The following is a 16,835-nucleotide window of genomic DNA, read 5'->3' on the forward strand; positions in this document are numbered from 1 at the left end:
GCACGTTTCAACTTTTACACAAGCTAATCAGTTGGTCATTTCAAGTGCACACGATACTAGAGGCATGTCTTGATAGCACTGTGCGGAGCAAGACATTTGATAGTGGTACTGATGCACTCTTCAGTAGTGTGGCGAGCATTGGCGCCAACTCTTCCCAGAAGTTCGCCACTGCAGCCGGGGACATCTATATAGAAGATGGCGCTAACTACACCGCCTACGGCCTAGCACAGTGCCTCGTAGAGATGACACCTGCAGATTGTGCTAGGTGTCTCGAGAACTTGAGGTTTCTCTACAGCTACAGAGCTGCTCTGTCCGGTGGGAGTTTTGATACGATCTGGTGTAGCTATCAGTTCTACGTGCCCCCTTTTTTCCGTGAGCCAATGTGGCAGCTTCCGACCTTTGCGCCTTACAGACCGAGAGTTAAGTTAGCAATGGATAGAAAACCTTGAACAATTTGATACGCTGAGTTTCTATTTTAAATAAGCCTTATGCCAAATGTATGCAGGAAACAACAAGAAGAAGATGGTGATTTTGGGCGTGGCTTTAGGTGGGGCTGCACTCGCCTGGGTTATCTTGCGGTGGAAGAGACAGTCATCACGTCAGAATCAAGAATCTTCAAGTAAGTTTCAGTATAACTCCAATAACTACATTTTACAGTATAGTTGTGATGGCGACAGTATTATACAAATCGGTGATATGGTATCGACGGGATTATTTGGTAGCAATGGTAGTTTCAGTGACCATATGATTAGAGAGGCCTCAGTGCATGTCATGTGTCTGGGCGTTGACGCATATAAAATCATTGGACCAAGTAGTAAAACAAAGAAAATACATTACATCTATTCAAAGGCCCCCTCCCCCATCTTCGTCCCCGCGGACATTCTTCATATAAAGAATTTTATCATGATTTTTTGTAGTAGATTCATGATTTTTGTCATGTGCATTTTTACTACAGTTACAGTTTTAAATTGCTCTGGCACAGTGTCAGGGTGTTACACCTCGAGTTGCACCAGGTGTGTCACCGAGTCTCTTCAGGAGGCACGAGTTGCTTGCCCACTCAAGATGGACGTATTCATCACTTAACAACTGTCACACAAGATGATCATCTGGGTATTTGAACTGAACGAGATAGTAGAGGCATGTTTTGCAATCACAGTGCAGAGGAAGACATTTGATAGAAGGGCACCGAAGCATTGTTCACTAGTTTGGCGAGCATTGCAGCCGAGAAGTTCGCAATCGTAATTAAGAAGATCTTTATGGAAGATGGACTTGTGGTTTGTCTGTGACAGCTGCATATTGTGCTAGTTTTTTCGAGAACTTGTGGTTTGTCTGTGGGACAGATTGTGGTAGTTTTTTCGAGAACTTGTGGTTTCTCTACGGCGACAGAGCTCAGTCAGCTGGGAAGTTCGATAGTCTCGGATGTACCTACGAGTTTCACGATCCAGATTCAGGATGTGGGCACAACGGGTTGTGCAAAACCCATGTTCGTACTACTGGACATGTTTGTCAAAGAATTAAGGAATCCTTCATGGTTCCGGTTGCTAATTAAGGAAGCAAGTCTATTACAAGTACATCGGTGCGTATAAAATGAAGAGGGAAGGTGCCATTTCAATTTTATGTACAATCTTTTGCTAGGATGTATTTGCATCAGCTTATCAGTTAAGCTTTTGTACAGGGAAACATCATACAATTGTTAATGCTTCAGTACAAATGAAGTTACATATAATCTTTTATCCCCTCCGTCCCATATTAAGTGTTGCAACTTTGTGTATATATGTATGCATACACATTAAAACACGTCTAGATACATGTGTATCTTGACAAAGTTGCGACACCCCTTGATTATATACAAACATGTATGTATATGGCCAAATCATGTATGTCATATCATGTGTAATTATGTTATTTTTTTCATAAATAAGATGAATCGCAAGTCTATACTAGGCAGCACCCCCTTGATTATGTACAAACATGTATGTATATGGCCAACGCAATGGAAATTTCTGAAGTTTGCCATTCATGTCTATGTGTCATCCGGCTGTCAAAAGTGAGACAGATGGAGGCAGGTTGAGGTTGAGGCGAAACTGATGGGTAGTATTTATTGATGATGTAGAATGTCGGTGACAATTTTTTGGATTGTGATGACAGTATATATTTCGTGGCAAGTGATTGTTCATGCACAAGGTGAATTCGGACATGCTGACAAACCGATGTGAAGAAGGAGAAAAAGAAATGAAGTGGCCGTGCATATAGGTAGAGAATTGCCAGGAATATGAATGGAACAGAGCACAGCAGGCGTGTCAGCACACAGGCACACTGCTAGTAATATAAAAAGAACAAGAAACAGAATTTTAAGAGGTAAGTGGAGGAGAATAGGAGATGCGGCAACTTGGACGGGCTGAGGATATGCAGCAGCCTGGTGTGAAACTGAGGAGCAGATCACCTAAAAGGTATTAAGCCTCTCCTCTCTTCCATATTATCTATTTCTTCATTTGTCTTTGACGAATGACGTGTGCCCATCCATCCCCTATGTAGAACTATGAAGGAGAACAAAAAAAGAAAGAAACTAGAGGACAAGGGGAACGAACTGATGGAAACGAAGGAAGAAATCTCAATATTTTTTAATGTCTGCATTTTATCTCAACAAGGAAGCACCAAATCATTTAAACCTCATCTATTTTATCTCAACAAAGAAGCACCAAGTTTCTAAAAAAAAAACCCCAAAGAAGCACCACTTTTATGTCTCAGCTATTTAAGTATTGATATACTACCCGGAACAGAGTATTTAAAGTTTAAAGTAATTCTATATAGTATGAATCAAACAGATCTGTTTTCCAATAGCAATTGTTCCGGCTATGCATGTTTCCAGTTTTCATAACTGCATTCCAATTCTGTTGTCGATAATATCATAATATGATGAAATCATATGTCCTCTGTTCTTTCATGTCCTGCAGTTAACTACAAGTTCCTCAATACATCGACAAACGGCCAGCTCAAGAGAGAAATAGGGACGGAGAAGAAAACAACACAATACAACAGGTTCTTTGTGATCATGGTTCGTAGCAATGAGCACAGCGCAGTTGCCGTGCAACGCACGGGCACTCCGCTAATAATTTAAAAATTGCCACTGCGCTCGATTAGGTCGATCAAGCCGACAACCTTTCAAATCTTAACTAACCTTTTCAGGTAGTAAATAATCAAATCCTCTAATAACATAAGCCGCGCGAATAGCCGTCATTGGGACGAACTGATGTTCCAACGTCCAACATGGGAGCGTGAAGACGGCAAACAGCAGACAACGTTAACGGTGTATAGGTGTATAGTATAGGATTGGGGCCGTTTGGGAGCTAAACTTTTGACGGGCTAATTGGGAGCTAAATCAATGATATCGGTTTCAAATGTCACTCTTTGTTGAGTTGTTTCTATGATCATTGCCATAAATAACTTGTTTCTTCTTAGCAAACATTGGTCAAAAATACGGCCAAGCTAGTGAAATTTGGATCAAAGTTTTGGCTGGCGGCATATTGTTCTGATACGTACACACACCCAAGATATCTCGTGGGCCCGCCGCCAATCTATGGCCCACCTGTCGTACTCGGAGGATGCCATTCGTGGGGGCCCTGGTGTGATTTGAACCGTCGAGTTTTACTTTGAACGACACACACGTTGGATGGCGACGTACGGCCCGATACCAGTTCGATTATAATTTGCCTTTTCAGATGGTTTTTCTTGGTTACAAAAATAATAATCCGATGTGACTTGGCCGCATGTATGGTCCGGGTTAGGTAACCGTCAGACCCGATGGAAATGTGGAAAACCACAAAACTAACCTCAAGTCAAAAGAAATTTAAAAAATGAACTCCGAGCGAAATTATTTCACAAATCTAACCCTTTTGCATAGCACCCGTTGTCTAGACGCTAACCTCTATAGCATAACGCCTCTTCTTTAGGCGCTATACCCCTGCCAACGTGGCCAAACTCGACCAGCCCGGACCCAACATGCCCTTCTTCTGTACGGTGCCATGCTTCATGCCGTAGCGCCGGAGTATGTGGCGCTACTTCCCCAACAGCAAAAATGGGGCAAGAATTGTGCCTCTCCCGCCGGCGCTATGCCACCGTGGGTGGGGTCCGTCTTGTCCACGCTGGCAGTGGCATAACGCCTAAGTGAGTGTTGCTATGATTCAGAGCTTAACGTCTAGATGTTAGGTGCTATACGGAAGGGTTAGATTTGTGAAATAATTTCGTCCGGAGTTCATTTTCGTTTTGCCAATGGAAACGAGACACGAAAAGCATGCAATAAAGAGCAAACAGGGTGGCGGACAACGATACGACCGTGGCAACGTACCCTGTGGTCAGTGGCGGGGGCAGGACCTGACGGACGACGATACGACCGTGGCAACGTACCTTGTGGTCAGTGGCGGAGGTAGGACTTGGGCAGCAAAGGCCTTAGCCCCCCCTATGATTTGTAATTTTGATTAACCACTTGGGTAACCTTTGCAATTTTATCTATAATTTTTTTTTATGCTTTGGGCTTCCTAATAAATCATCCATTCTATTCTATTCTGATCTTCCTATTTTTTTTCATGCCTCTGCCACTGCCCGTGGTGTGAGCTATACTGTGCAATCCAGGAAATCTGATCGGTGGAACTCTGCGAGAATGTATACGATCCATGCATCGACCGACCGACCGACCGTGTGTGCCAAACTTGATGCTGCCGGCCGGTACGTACGCTGGATTTGCACTACTAGTAGCTAGCTATAAATGTGTCCTTTCGAACATTCAGTTTGCACGGGGCGTTTCCGTGCATGCAGCCCGAATCAGGCAGCGTGCCGTGCGTGCGCTTGAATTGTCCCATTGTCTACATGTATCATTGCAAACCGATCGATCGACTTGCAGATTCCTGCCTGGAACCAGCTCTTTTTTTTTAGGAGGTGGAACCAGCTTTCTGATGGATGTTTTATACAGTACTTAAGACTGGACGAAGGACAAAATCCGGTTGGAAGGTCATGATCGTGCGTCCGTAATGCGTCGGCCACCCTGCAGCTGGTGGGGTTCTCAACGATGCTGACTCCTTCTTCTTCGGTCAGTCAGTTTGACTTTAATTTGATGACTAAATATATACTCCTCCTACTGGAGTGTACTAGTAAAATGTGATCAACGAATCAGTAATCCTGTCGCCATTCTCCAAAGAGGAGATGCTCTTAACTGCTCCGTATTTCTGTCTTGTAACTATTGTATTGCAGGAGTACTATATTAAGTGCACGACGTCGCACCATATCCCTGAAACCAATTAGCAATCCAGCAGCAGCATCAGAACAGTTCGTTTGATCGAGAACAGGGGAGACGCGCGATGCTGCTGCACAGGCACAGGTTCCCGCTCCTCTGCTGCTCCACCCGAGCCGCCGTCCTCAACGGCGCCGACAAGGGCGGCGCGGTGAGGCAGCTGACGTGGGCCGAGGTGGAGGCCATGACGGGGAACTTCACGTCGGCCGTGGTCGGCGAGGGCGGCTCCAGCACCGTCTACCTCGGCCGCCTCCCCGCCCAGCAGCTCGCCGCCGTCAAGGTCCACCGCGGCAGCCAGCGCCTCCGCCGCGCCTTCCGCCACGAGCTCCACGCCCTCCTCCGCGCCCGCCACCCCCACATCGTCCGCCTCCTCGCCTTCTGCGACCAAACCGGTAACTAATTGCGCTCTCCGCCATGGCCATGGCCTACACAGAGCTCAGCTAGCTCCGTGCCCGGAGCGTGTTCGATAATATGCGCCATGAATAACATGTTGCTTCGATGGCATGGCAGACGAAGGCGTGCTCGTGCTGGAGCTCGCGCCCAACGGCAGCCTCCACGACCACCTCCACGGGATCAATTATCCGCAGGGCGGCGGAGCTTCCTCGCCGGGGCCGGTGCCGATGCCGTGGGCGTGGCGGCTGCGCGTGGCGCTGCAGGTGGCGCGGGCGCTGGAGTACCTCCACGAGGCCTGCGAGCCGCAGGTGGTGCACGGCGACGTCAAGGCCTCCAACGTGCTGCTGGACGCGGCCATGGACGCCAGGCTCTGCGACTTCGGCTCCGCCCACGCGGGCTTCTCGGCCTCCGTCCGCCCAACCTCGCCACGTGGCGGCGTCATGGTAGGGTCGCCCGGGTACGTGGACCCGCACTACCTCCGGTCCGGGCTGGTGACCAAGAAGAGCGATGTGTATAGTTTCGGCGTGTTGCTCCTCGAGCTGCTCACCGGTGCGCCGCCCTTCCGCGTCGACGACGGTCGGCTCCTCACGTCCCTCGTCGCGCCTGTGATCAAACCTGGTGGCCCTAGGGTCTATGACGTGCGAAAGCTCGTCGATAAGAGGTTAGGGTGTCATTACAACGCAGAAGAGGCGGCCGTCGTGGCAGGGTTGGCGACGGCGTGCGTCGGGGAGAACCCGGCGCTCCGGCCGTCGATGGCCGACGTGGTCCGAACCCTGGAGAAGATCGGACGGCGGAGGCAAGCCATGACACCTGAGACGTGCGCGCGGCAAGAATTAGACGGTTGATCGGTGCACAGAGATCTGACGTGGCAAGCATCCCGGCCGACGTCCTCCCGCTCCCGCAATTGGGTTTGGTGAGGAACAAAGCACTTGTGGTGTACCAACAGAGAACAAGTTAAGCAAATAAAAATGGTTGGTTCGGATAGCGACCTGTAACCCGAGGATAAAATTAAGCTAGAGGAATAATCTGCTTTTCTGTTTTTCTTTGGTCTTGTGGTGATCATGGGGTTCGTGGATGTGCATAATGGAGGAGTAGGGGTGATCATGTTTAATAAGCTAAACATATTCGTTTCCAAGAAATAGAAGAGCACACATACGCGCGTACACTGCCGACACACACCTAACATAAAATGACTGGAAACTTAATAATTTTACCGCTCTTATACGTGAAAAGGGAAGGAAAATAAATCACACACCAGAAATTGCATGCCGTGCGTATCCCCGCATGAATTTACATGTATATATATATGCATTATGCGTGTTATGGTACAATACTTTTATGTACGAATAGTCGGATACATATATATGTCGCGTCCGAGGGCGACGGCCGGGCGGCGGGTGAGTAGCCATGCCTCTCGACGCCGGTAATGGGCACCGCATATACATTTGCATGCACGGCCGGGTCGCCGGTGGGTCGTACGTCCCGGTCGTGATTGCGCAGCCAAACCACCGGAACCCCATACCCTGCCCCTGCATGCGTAGCACAGTAGGTACCCTTGTGCTGCCATTCTTCCTTTTAGTTTTCGGAAAACGAAACCTTGTAGCCTAGTGCACCATGCATTTTCTTTTTGCTTCTCAATATATATGCATGCGCCCATTGCTCATATATTCGGGGCGTCCGTCGGCCTCAACGTTTTGGTTGTCTGCGAGGACCGCACTATACACATACATACTCATGGCGACTAGAAAACTAGCCTGGCGCCGGTGACGGCTTTGCTAGATACGTACGGCTCAACCACCGCTCCGGCAGGAGGAAGGATTAATAAATTGGCTTGATATATGGTACTATCTCTGATGGGAAGAACAAGACGACTATAACTAACTGAAATGCTTGCTATAGCTTAGTTGATTAATTATTGCCTCCTGTGAGGCCATGATCTAGCTCGATCGGCCCTCTGCAATAATTTGCACTGGTGACCGAGCGGTTTGCTTTTAGGGGCTTTTGTTTACAACATGATTCGATCGCTTTAGTTATAGTTCAATCTATATCGTTGCCTTTTATTGCATCGTGCCAGTTTGATCCGTTTCTTGTTTGATGCAAACGGCGCCATTTTCTCTTATGATTTATAATTAATCAACAGAAAAAAAAAATACTCTACTTTTAAGACATCTCTTCCAATACATCCATCGACCCGTTGTTTGCTCGAGACACAAAGGACCCATTCAGCTAGCCATCCAGGTTAACCTTGACCGGAAGCTTCTCTTTCGGGAGGCACCATCTGGTTTGTAGGTTTGCACCGTTGATGGTGAGGCTACGGATGATCGCCGCCGTTCGATGGATGATCGCCACCGGCCACGATCATTCTCGCAGCGATAATGAGTTTCTACACACAACGGGCGAAATGGCCATCTTTCTGATTGGAGTAGATGCATAGCAAATTCCTTGCTTAAAATCGATCAGGAACACACCTTTTTGCACGGATGATTATGCCTTCTTAGGGGAGCACTTTTTTTCTGGGTAACATTTTTTGTTTTTGTTTCGAGTTGTTGGGCCGTGTGGTATTGGTCTGGGCCTGGTATACTAGAGCGGTGTAGGCTTTTGAAGTTTTGAGACAGCGGAGGAAAATCCCCGCCAGTATCTTGGCTCCTTAGCTCAAATTACTCTATGACCTGGGCCTGACGCATTATTCCTTCCGAATTCTTGGCACAGACAATTGAGACAATATTTGCCGAGACAAATCTGACTTTTAGTCCAAGAGATAAGTCGATTTCTCAACCTTTAAATATGATTTGTGTTTTAAGATTCGAAATAAAACACAAAGTCTGATTTTTAGTCTGAGATAAGTCGATTTTTCGGTCTTTAAATATGACTTGTGTTTTAAGATTCGGTACGAACAATGAAAAAAGAATAATAACATGGCATAGATCTATATACCAATCCGACCGATCTGATTCGTCAACTTAGATTTAATTTTTTTTCTTTAAATTCACTCGTGTGAGATATAGCCACACCCATAATACAATGGCATTAAGGGAACGTCTATTTCTAAGTTGCGTAAGAAATAGTTATTTCTCAGTCGACAATCGTAACCATTTAATGAAGATTTTCTTATCCATCAGACCTACACATTAATCTTACACGAATCTCAATGATTGAATCAAAAGGTTGTTATCATCAACTAAGAAATAGTTATTTCTCAATCAGCTAAAAAATAGCAAAACAGATTCATTAAACACGTGGTCTACTGTTTTGACCGTGGTAACACAGGTGTATTGTGCTAGTTTAGTCCGTGTATTTGTTCTTTCCATCTTTATTAGTTGTGGTCTTACTGTCTTAGATATCCAAAGATATCATGGCAATCTACATCTCATCACTGGATGCATGTACCATGTATGCATTCATGTTGTTGGCTTCTCAGTCCATGTATTTCAATACTAATTTAGTATTTTCTTAGGTTTCTTCATAGTTTAAAGAGTCGGTTATCTACGTTGTTAGATCGTTCAGTGTAGTCACAACCGACGCTTTTGCCCATGAAAATCTGGAACCAAATGCAGGACAGCTGTAACGAGATTTCGCTCCTGTTTTCCTTCTCTACTAAGCGCTAGCTGTTGGATCATCTGTTTCTCAATTGCTCAACCGACGCTTTTACCCATGAAGTTGTGGAATCAACGGCCACAACAATTGCAGAAAGAAGATTGGAAACTGAATGAATCAACCCCAAGATTCAGTGCTAGTTAATCTTTCCTTGTAAAACGAAATGACCCAATCGACTATAAATAAGCTCCCCATTCCTCTTCCATTTCTCACCAGCACAACAATCCCTTAAGCTATTACCAAGCTCCAACGACAATGGCAAACAACATGATGCAGCAGTTGTTCCAGGCCGAGTACTACTCCTCCTCCTCATCCCTTCTTCTTCTTCTGTGGCTCGCACTGGCCGCCGCCACTCTGTCAGTCCCACTGCTGCGCCTCCGTCTGACACCTCGGGGCCCACCGCTGCCACCAGGACCATGGCCGTTGCCGGTCATCGGCAACATGCTGATGATGGGCCGGCTGACGCACCGTGGGCTGGCGGCGCTGGCGGGCCGGCACGGCGGCCTCTTCCACCTCCGGCTGGGCCGCGTGCACGCCGTGGTGGTCTCTTCCCCGGCCCACGCGCGCGAGGTGCTCAGCGTCCAGGACGCCGCCTTCTCCGGCCGCCCGGCCAGCGCCGCCGTGGCCTACCTGACCTACGGCCGCGCCGACATGGCCTTCGCCCCCTACGGCCGCTTCTGGCGCCAGGTGCGCCGGCTCAGCTCCACCAGGCTCTTCAGCAGCCGCCGCAGCCAGTCCTGGCTCGCCGTCCGCGACGAGTCCGCCGCGCTCGTCCGCGCCATTGCTGAGAGCTCGGGCTCCGGTGGTGAGGTTGTGGATGTCGGGGAGCTCATGTTCGTGCTCACGAAGAATGTCGTGTTCCGTGCGGCGTTCGGTGCTGGAGAGTCCCGTGGGCGGCGGCAGGAGGAGCTTGTGGAACGGCTGCATGAGTTCTCTGAGCTCATGGGGGTGTTCAGCGTCGGCGACTTCTTCCCGTGGCTCCGGTGGGTGGATGGGCTACGCGGCGTCAATGGGAGGCTGCGTAGGGCGAGGGGCGGCTTGGATGAGCTGGTTGATGGGATCATTGATGAGCATGTGGAGGGGAAGAAGAGGAAGGGTGACGTGGATGCTGACATGGTGGATGACATGTTCGCGTTCCTCGACGACGACGACCTGGCCGCTGCCGGGAAGATCAAGGATGACGGGGACAACGACGACGACGGCCTCCGGCTTACCAGGGACAACATTAAGGCGATCATAATGGTACATACACAATCCACCTGCATACATGTTGGAAATTGAAATTATGTAGTGGCATTGATTGATTCATAAATGCATTTAAGGATTTCATGTTCGGCGGGACGGAGACGGTGGCGGCGGCGATGGAGTGGGCGATGGCGGAGCTGCTGCGAAGCCCCAACGACCTCCGCCGCGTCCAGCAGGAACTAACAGAGACTATCGGCCTGGACCGCACCGTGGAAGAGACCGACATCAACACGCCAGACAGCCTACCCTTCCTAAGATGCATCGTGAAGGAGACGCTCCGGCTCCACCCGCCGGTCCCGCTGCTCCTTCACGAGTCCATGACAGACTGCGTCGTGGGCGGGTACACCGTGCCAAGGAGGTCCCGCGTGATCGTCAACCTGTGGGCCATCGGCCGGGACCGGTCGGCGTGGGGGCTCGACGCCGACACGTTCCGACCGGCGCGGTTCGTGGGGGAAGCGGCACACGTGGACCTCAAGGGCGGGTGCTTCGAGCTCCTGCCCTTTGGGTCCGGGCGCAGGGCGTGCCCGGCCATGGTGTTCGGGATGTACGAGATGGAGCTCGCCCTCGCGCGCCTCCTCCACGCCTTCGAGTGGGCGCTGCCCGACGGGGTGAAGCCGGAGGAGCTCGACATGGGCGACGTGTTCGGGCTCACGTTGCCCCGTGCCGTCAGGCTCCGTGCCGTGCCCAAGCTCCGCCTCACTTGCTCGCTCTGATTTCGAGTTTCATCTGTACTGTAATGTAGGCTTTATTATTTGGCTGCGGCAGAGAGAGTGCTTCTGAAATTGTTGTCTCTGGAGTCTGGAGTCGATGAACCTAGCCGCTGTGTAATGCGTAAGCCGCGTTGTGTATGGTGTACTAATAGAGTTTCAAAATAAAATGTGCCGCTCAGCGTTCCTTACAGACTGCGGGGGTGTTTGGATTGCGTCCTGAGCGTGGTAGCCTAGCCTGAGGGGCAGCCGGACGTGCGCACGCGCTTGTTTGCTTGGTGTCCGCCCAGGCAGCAGCTGCCTGAGTCAGGCCTCCTAAATTGCTGGCCCGAGTTCACCCTCACCATCTGCCTGACCAGTCGGCTGTTTTTATCATGCATTTTGTTCAGGACTCCAACCAAACAGGCCCGGCTTCTCTGTCCAAAGCTCCCCACGTAAATTCTACACAGAGCAAGGCTTATGCAAGCTGCGAATTTGAGAATCAAGTGAGTTTACAATGAGGTGGCAGGTTGTTGTACAGCCAGCTGTGGTCTTCAACATCGGATTTTTTTTTTCTATTTTTTTTTCATTTTCTTCTATAAGTTCGGCACTTCTCTTCTTCTTTAATGAAACGGCAAAGCGCCTGCCTTGATCGTTAAGAAAAAAAGATTGTCTGCCTTTGTTTTAGCTGCCTCACCTCAGTGTCATCTTTGTACACATAAGGTGTACTATTAGTAAACAAATTTTGGTACACAACGAAACCATCCTTCCGACTTGACACGGGACTGAACTAAACCAAACCAGGTCGTGCCACCATGTAGAAACAATTGTTACATTCTCAAGGAGAAGAAGTAAAATGCTAGGAGGAGGGCAACTAAACCAAGAACTCATAGTATTATACTTTGCAAGTTGTGTCAATTCATGGGCTACAGAGTTAAGACTCGCGGCAACAATGGCTAACCACAAAGCGAGCTAGGTCTTCCAATAAGCTAAAACTTCTTCGTAAAAAGCTACTGCCGCTAGCGGGGACACTAGAGAGTGAGACGACGGCGTAGACCTCATCTTGGAGAGCATGTTCACATCCCTTGGATCCTTCCTCTAGTTCGATATGACCATCGTCACGTTGAGGTGAGTACCTTCTTATTTTTGCGTGTATTTTTTAACAACAAATTATAAATACACAGTTCAGCAATGGCAAACTAAGCCTCGGTATCACCGCAAATCATCCGAAAATTTCAAACCACCAGCAAAATTTGACCGTCTCTCTCTGAGAGCACAGCATATAAAAACCGCTGCCGGCGGCAGCGGCGCCGGCTACGCCAAGCGAAGGCGAGCAGCCCAAGGTCTCCTCTCCACAAAAATCCCCAAACCCCAGCTGCCGACTGCCACGCGACTCGTGTGCCGCCAAAGCGCCGTCCAAGCCCAGCCGCCCCATGGCGACGGCGCTGACGCCGACGCAGCGCTACGCGGCGGGGGCCCTGCTGGCGCTCGCGCTCCGCCAGGCGCAGATCCACCAGTCCGTCCTCCTCGGCTCCCCCTCCGCCTCTGCCTCCGCCTCCGACGACGAGCGCGCCAGCGGCAGCAGCAGCTCCGCCGGCAGCGGAGAGGACGCCGCCGCCGACGCGGAGCTCTGGACGCACGACTCCCGCGGCCTCCTCCGCCCCGTCTTCAGGTCCGGCTCCCCCCTCAAATTTTAGTGAGATGAACGCCTGTGGATTCTGCGACGCACGCGCACGCTTCCGTTTTACTTACTTGGGGATCGGGGTTTGTCAGGTTCCTGGAGATCGACCCCGCGGCGTGGGCGGGGCTGGAGGAAACGGCGGCGTCGCCAGAGGCCAAGCATCACATCGGCGCGGTACGACCCTTCCTCACGTTTCCATCCGCTCCTCTGCTCAGTCACCATCAGCTCTGAAGAGCACATTTGGGGATTTCAGAGTTGGATTGGGATAACCGATTAAGCACTCGATACACAGCATCTTGTTCTACCAAGTTATGGTTCATACTTCACAGCATCTCAATGCACTTCCATTTTGTAGTTTCTGAGGATAATCTTCGAAGAAGATGGCGAGAGCTCCTCACATGAATCCGATCAGGAACTTGCATTGGCAAAAGGAGTTGATGTGATGATCATGAGTCTGGCCAGTGACACTGTTGTGGATGAAACAGTCAAAGAGGGTGATCAAGGTGCTGTGCCTCCTGTGGACTTGCTGGGAGTCGATAAGTTGTCATTGGATGATCTTCCTGCCAACAATCACCGTAAGATGACGCTCTTGTTCGCGCTTCTCTCTGCTTGCGTGGCTGATAAACCTGTATCGCAAGAGGAAGAGGACAGGAAGTCCTCTCGCTTCAGGAAGGGTTATGACGCCCGGCATCGTGTTGCTCTTCGGTTACTAGCAACATGGCTTGATGTGAAGTGGATCAAAATGGTTTGTACCTACTATTCTTTCTCAGTGCAGCATAGTGATCATTACCTTTATAATTTCACTTAACGTACTCTGAGATCATCCAACAAAAAGGAAACCAAACATACACATGCGTTTTCAGGCTGTGTTGCATAATTTTGTGATCAACTATTCTGGTATTGTAGGAAGCTATTGAGGTAATGGTTGCATGCTCTGCTATGGCAGCAGCAAAAGAACAAGAGCAATCAGGAGAAAATGCATCCCCTAAAAGCAAATGGGAGAAATGGAAGCGTGGAGGAATCATTGGTGCAGCTGCTTTGACTGGAGGAGCATTGCTGGCTATAACTGGGGGTAGGAAAGAATTCTTCGAAATTCTGTTTAGATGCAAAACATCTTCATTAGTTTCTGTTGCACATACTACTCCAGGTGGTTGATATTCCCCTTTGCAAGACAGGTTTAGCCGCTCCAGCAATTGCTGCAGGATTTGGTGCTCTTGCTCCAACGCTTGGCACACTTGTCCCTGTTATTGGAGCCAGCGGATTTGCTGCTATGGCTACTGCTGCAGGATCTGTTGCTGGCTCTGTGGCCGTGGCTGCATCATTTGGAGGTAGGTCTAAATCCAAACCCTTCTGGTGATGTTATTTGAGCTTTTGTATCTTCTGGCGACGTTTTTTTCCAAACCCCTTGTAGTCTCACTTTCCCTGTTTTTTATGTGAGTTACAAACTATAGTATCACACCTCATTTGTACATTTTGCAATTAAGAGATTAGATGGATTGCAAGTAGAAGATGCAACGTATGATCCCAAAAGAGAGTATGAATGGATAAATGAAAATATCTGTGCAGTGCAGAAATATTTCTACTTATTTATTCATGTCCTTGGAATGATCTTTGTATATTAGCTGCTGGAGCTGGCTTGACGGGGACCAAAATGGCCAGAAGAATTGGGAGTGTAAAAGAATTTGAGTTCAAACCTATTGGTGAAAACCATAATCAGGGTGTGAGTTCTTCATCTCTTTCTGATATCATAGCAGATTCCATGTCACTAGAATGCCATCCATCCTTTAAGTAACCAAACTAATTTGATCTCTATAACTGTGATTCGCCCTTTCAGCGTCTTGCAATTGGCATCTTGATTTCTGGATTTGCTTTTGATGAGGAGGACTATAGTAGACCTTGGGAAGGATGGAAGGATAACCTAGAGAGGTCTAAAATGGTTTTTGACATGTCCCTTTTCTGGATTGCAATTGCTGTACTTCATCTAACATGTTTAAAACTAATGACTGGCAGGTACATTCTCCAATGGGAGTCTAAGCATATAATCGCAGTGAGTACAGCAATACAAGATTGGTTGACATCAAGTAATGTTTATAGCTTTGTACATCTCTAGTTTCCCCTCTGCATGATGCCTTTATCTAACATACATAGCTATTGATGCAGGGCTTGCTCTGGAATTGATGAAGCAGGGCGCGATGAGAACAGTCTTAAGTGGCTTTCTTGCAGCATTTGCGTGGCCTGCTACTCTGCTCGCGGCTACAGATTTTATTGATAGCAAATGGTCCGTTGCTATTGACAGGTACCTGCAAGCTCCAGTAGCTTTCACATAGCGTGTTGTTCTTGCTGGTTTTAGTAGTATTGGTGGTTTTTGCTTGATTTTAGGGCAGATGTCTCTATTCAAATACTGGAAGGTAGTGACGTTGCAATGCTTTCTTTAGAATGACTCTATAACATGGTATTACACACACTCTATGTAGATCGCAGCCTTTTTATTCATCGCAGCAATTTTTTTACTTAACTAACCAATTATTCCCTTTCAGATCAGATAAGGCAGGGAAAATGCTTGCTGAAGTGCTTCTAAAGGGATTGCAAGGGAACAGGTCATTCCACCTGCAACACATTTTACTGAGTGCAGCTAGTTCATTGGATTGTTTCTCTTCTGACACCGAATTCCTCTCAGGCCTGTTACCCTCGTTGGGTTTTCACTAGGGGCACGCGTCATATTCAAGTGTTTACAGGAGCTTGCTTTATCAAGTGATAACGGTACCTGCTCTGCAATTATCTCCATATTTTTGGTGCATTGCAAGTTTGCTCACTTGTTTCGATGGAAGCAGAGGGACTTGTTGAGAGGGTTGTACTGCTAGGCGCACCAGTCTCGGTGAAAGGCGAGCGGTGGGAGCCTGCCAGAAAGGTACCATGACAACAACCATTTTTCTCCATTCTGAGAGCAGAAACATTGTAGTATTCAATTTCATGCCTGTCGTACTCAAGCACCACTTGACACACGGTTTGCATGACTTAATATACCCCTGCTCATCACCACAGATGGTTGCTGGAAGATTTGTGAATGTATACTCCAAAGACGACTGGATCCTCGGTGTCACCTTCCGCGCAAGGTAAACGGACGTGCGTCTTTTTGCTTACAATACAGCCTTTGAAACCATGTTTTAGATCAGATTATCATTCGCCAGAACAGTTTAGTATCACTATCTTTTTCTCTACGACTCACTAATCCAGTCAACTTCATGCAGTCTACTAACCCAAGGATTGGCTGGAATCCAGGCTGTTGATGTTCCTGGTGTTGAAAATGTAAGTGTGTTGATCGCCCTTCTTGTGCCTACTCAAGTTTCTCATTGTATAACTTTTGCATAATGCCTACAGGTTGATGTTACTGAGCTTGTTGATGGCCATTCCTCCTACCTGTCGGCGGCGCAACAGATCCTGGAGCATCTTGAGCTAAATACCTATTACCCTGTTTTTATCCCTTTTACAGCAGTTAGCAGCAAATAACATACAGATGTAACAGTCGCCTAGAGAAAATATGCGAGTTAAGACCTAACGAATCCGAGAAGAAGCGTGTACATTTTGTATATAGTAAACCGTATGAGTTTTTACTGCACGCAAGTGTTGTTGCGACAAACTAGTCAGCCTCGTGCTATATATAGTGTGCAAATCTGTGTGCAGCACTTGCATTCTGTTGCTTCGTGATTTTCTTCTGTCTCGCATCCTTACATCAGCTCAAGTCCCTATTGCATTTGAGCATTATATATGCCACTCGATTCTCACTCCCAACAACTCCAAATACATCCACCATTACAACATTAACATGCTCTTTCTTTCAAGACGATTCCAGCAGTAACATGTCAGCGTGTGACTATGAGCAACAGAGATTTCAGTGTATGTATATAAGAAACTTTATGATGTTAATAAAAAATCAAGATGGTTAGATGGTGAA

The 16,835-nt window shown here is 48.1% G+C and overlaps 3 protein-coding genes across 3 annotated transcripts; all 3 read left to right on the plus strand.

Annotated features, from left to right (window-relative positions):
• The first annotated feature begins 5,141 nt into the window (after positions 1-5,141).
• LOC100826106 (probable receptor-like protein kinase At4g10390) lies at positions 5,142-6,723 on the plus strand. The gene is made up of 2 exons (XM_010231015.3): positions 5,142-5,676; positions 5,795-6,723. Exons 1-2 carry the CDS (start codon positions 5,352-5,354, stop codon positions 6,520-6,522), a joined length of 1,053 nt encoding a protein of 350 aa, XP_010229317.1. The 5' UTR covers positions 5,142-5,351; the 3' UTR covers positions 6,523-6,723.
• Positions 6,724-9,400: 2,677 nt separating this feature from the next.
• Positions 9,401-11,361, plus strand: LOC100826415 (cytochrome P450 84A1). Its single transcript, XM_003562154.2, has 2 exons — positions 9,401-10,513; positions 10,594-11,361. The coding sequence occupies exons 1-2, from the start codon at positions 9,527-9,529 to the stop codon at positions 11,227-11,229; spliced, it is 1,623 nt and encodes a 540-aa protein (XP_003562202.1). The 5' UTR covers positions 9,401-9,526; the 3' UTR covers positions 11,230-11,361.
• Positions 11,362-12,462: 1,101 nt separating this feature from the next.
• Positions 12,463-16,579, plus strand: LOC100828939 (transmembrane and coiled-coil domain-containing protein 4). Its single transcript, XM_003558940.4, has 15 exons — positions 12,463-12,874; positions 12,976-13,057; positions 13,239-13,628; positions 13,790-13,955; positions 14,059-14,211; positions 14,506-14,603; positions 14,718-14,809; positions 14,894-14,964; positions 15,044-15,179; positions 15,421-15,480; positions 15,561-15,643; positions 15,715-15,791; positions 15,926-15,996; positions 16,132-16,189; positions 16,262-16,579. Exons 1-15 carry the CDS (start codon positions 12,636-12,638, stop codon positions 16,388-16,390), a joined length of 1,905 nt encoding a protein of 634 aa, XP_003558988.1. The 5' UTR covers positions 12,463-12,635; the 3' UTR covers positions 16,391-16,579.
• Positions 16,580-16,835: the final 256 nt, after the last annotated feature.

Source organism: Brachypodium distachyon, chromosome 1 (assembly GCF_000005505.3).
Source record: "Brachypodium distachyon strain Bd21 chromosome 1, Brachypodium_distachyon_v3.0, whole genome shotgun sequence".
In the NCBI taxonomy this organism is placed as follows: domain Eukaryota; kingdom Viridiplantae; phylum Streptophyta; class Magnoliopsida; order Poales; family Poaceae; genus Brachypodium; species Brachypodium distachyon.

Bases quoted from the DNA above. Each gene is read 5' to 3' on its own strand.
- LOC100826106 (XM_010231015.3), top strand. From the start codon at position 5,352: ATGCTGCTGCACAGGCACAGGTTCCCGCTCCTCTGCTGCTCCACCCGA. The intron at 5,677-5,794 runs GTAACTAATTGC...ATGGCATGGCAG, and splicing joins CGCCTTCTGCGACCAAACCG to ACGAAGGCGTGCTCGTGCTG.
- LOC100826415 (XM_003562154.2), top strand. From the start codon at position 9,527: ATGGCAAACAACATGATGCAGCAGTTGTTCCAGGCCGAGTACTACTCC. The intron at 10,514-10,593 runs GTACATACACAA...AATGCATTTAAG, and splicing joins ACATTAAGGCGATCATAATG to GATTTCATGTTCGGCGGGAC.
- LOC100828939 (XM_003558940.4), top strand. From the start codon at position 12,636: ATGGCGACGGCGCTGACGCCGACGCAGCGCTACGCGGCGGGGGCCCTG. The intron at 15,792-15,925 runs GTACCATGACAA...TCATCACCACAG, and splicing joins GGTGGGAGCCTGCCAGAAAG to ATGGTTGCTGGAAGATTTGT. The intron at 15,997-16,131 runs GTAAACGGACGT...AACTTCATGCAG, and splicing joins GGTGTCACCTTCCGCGCAAG to TCTACTAACCCAAGGATTGG.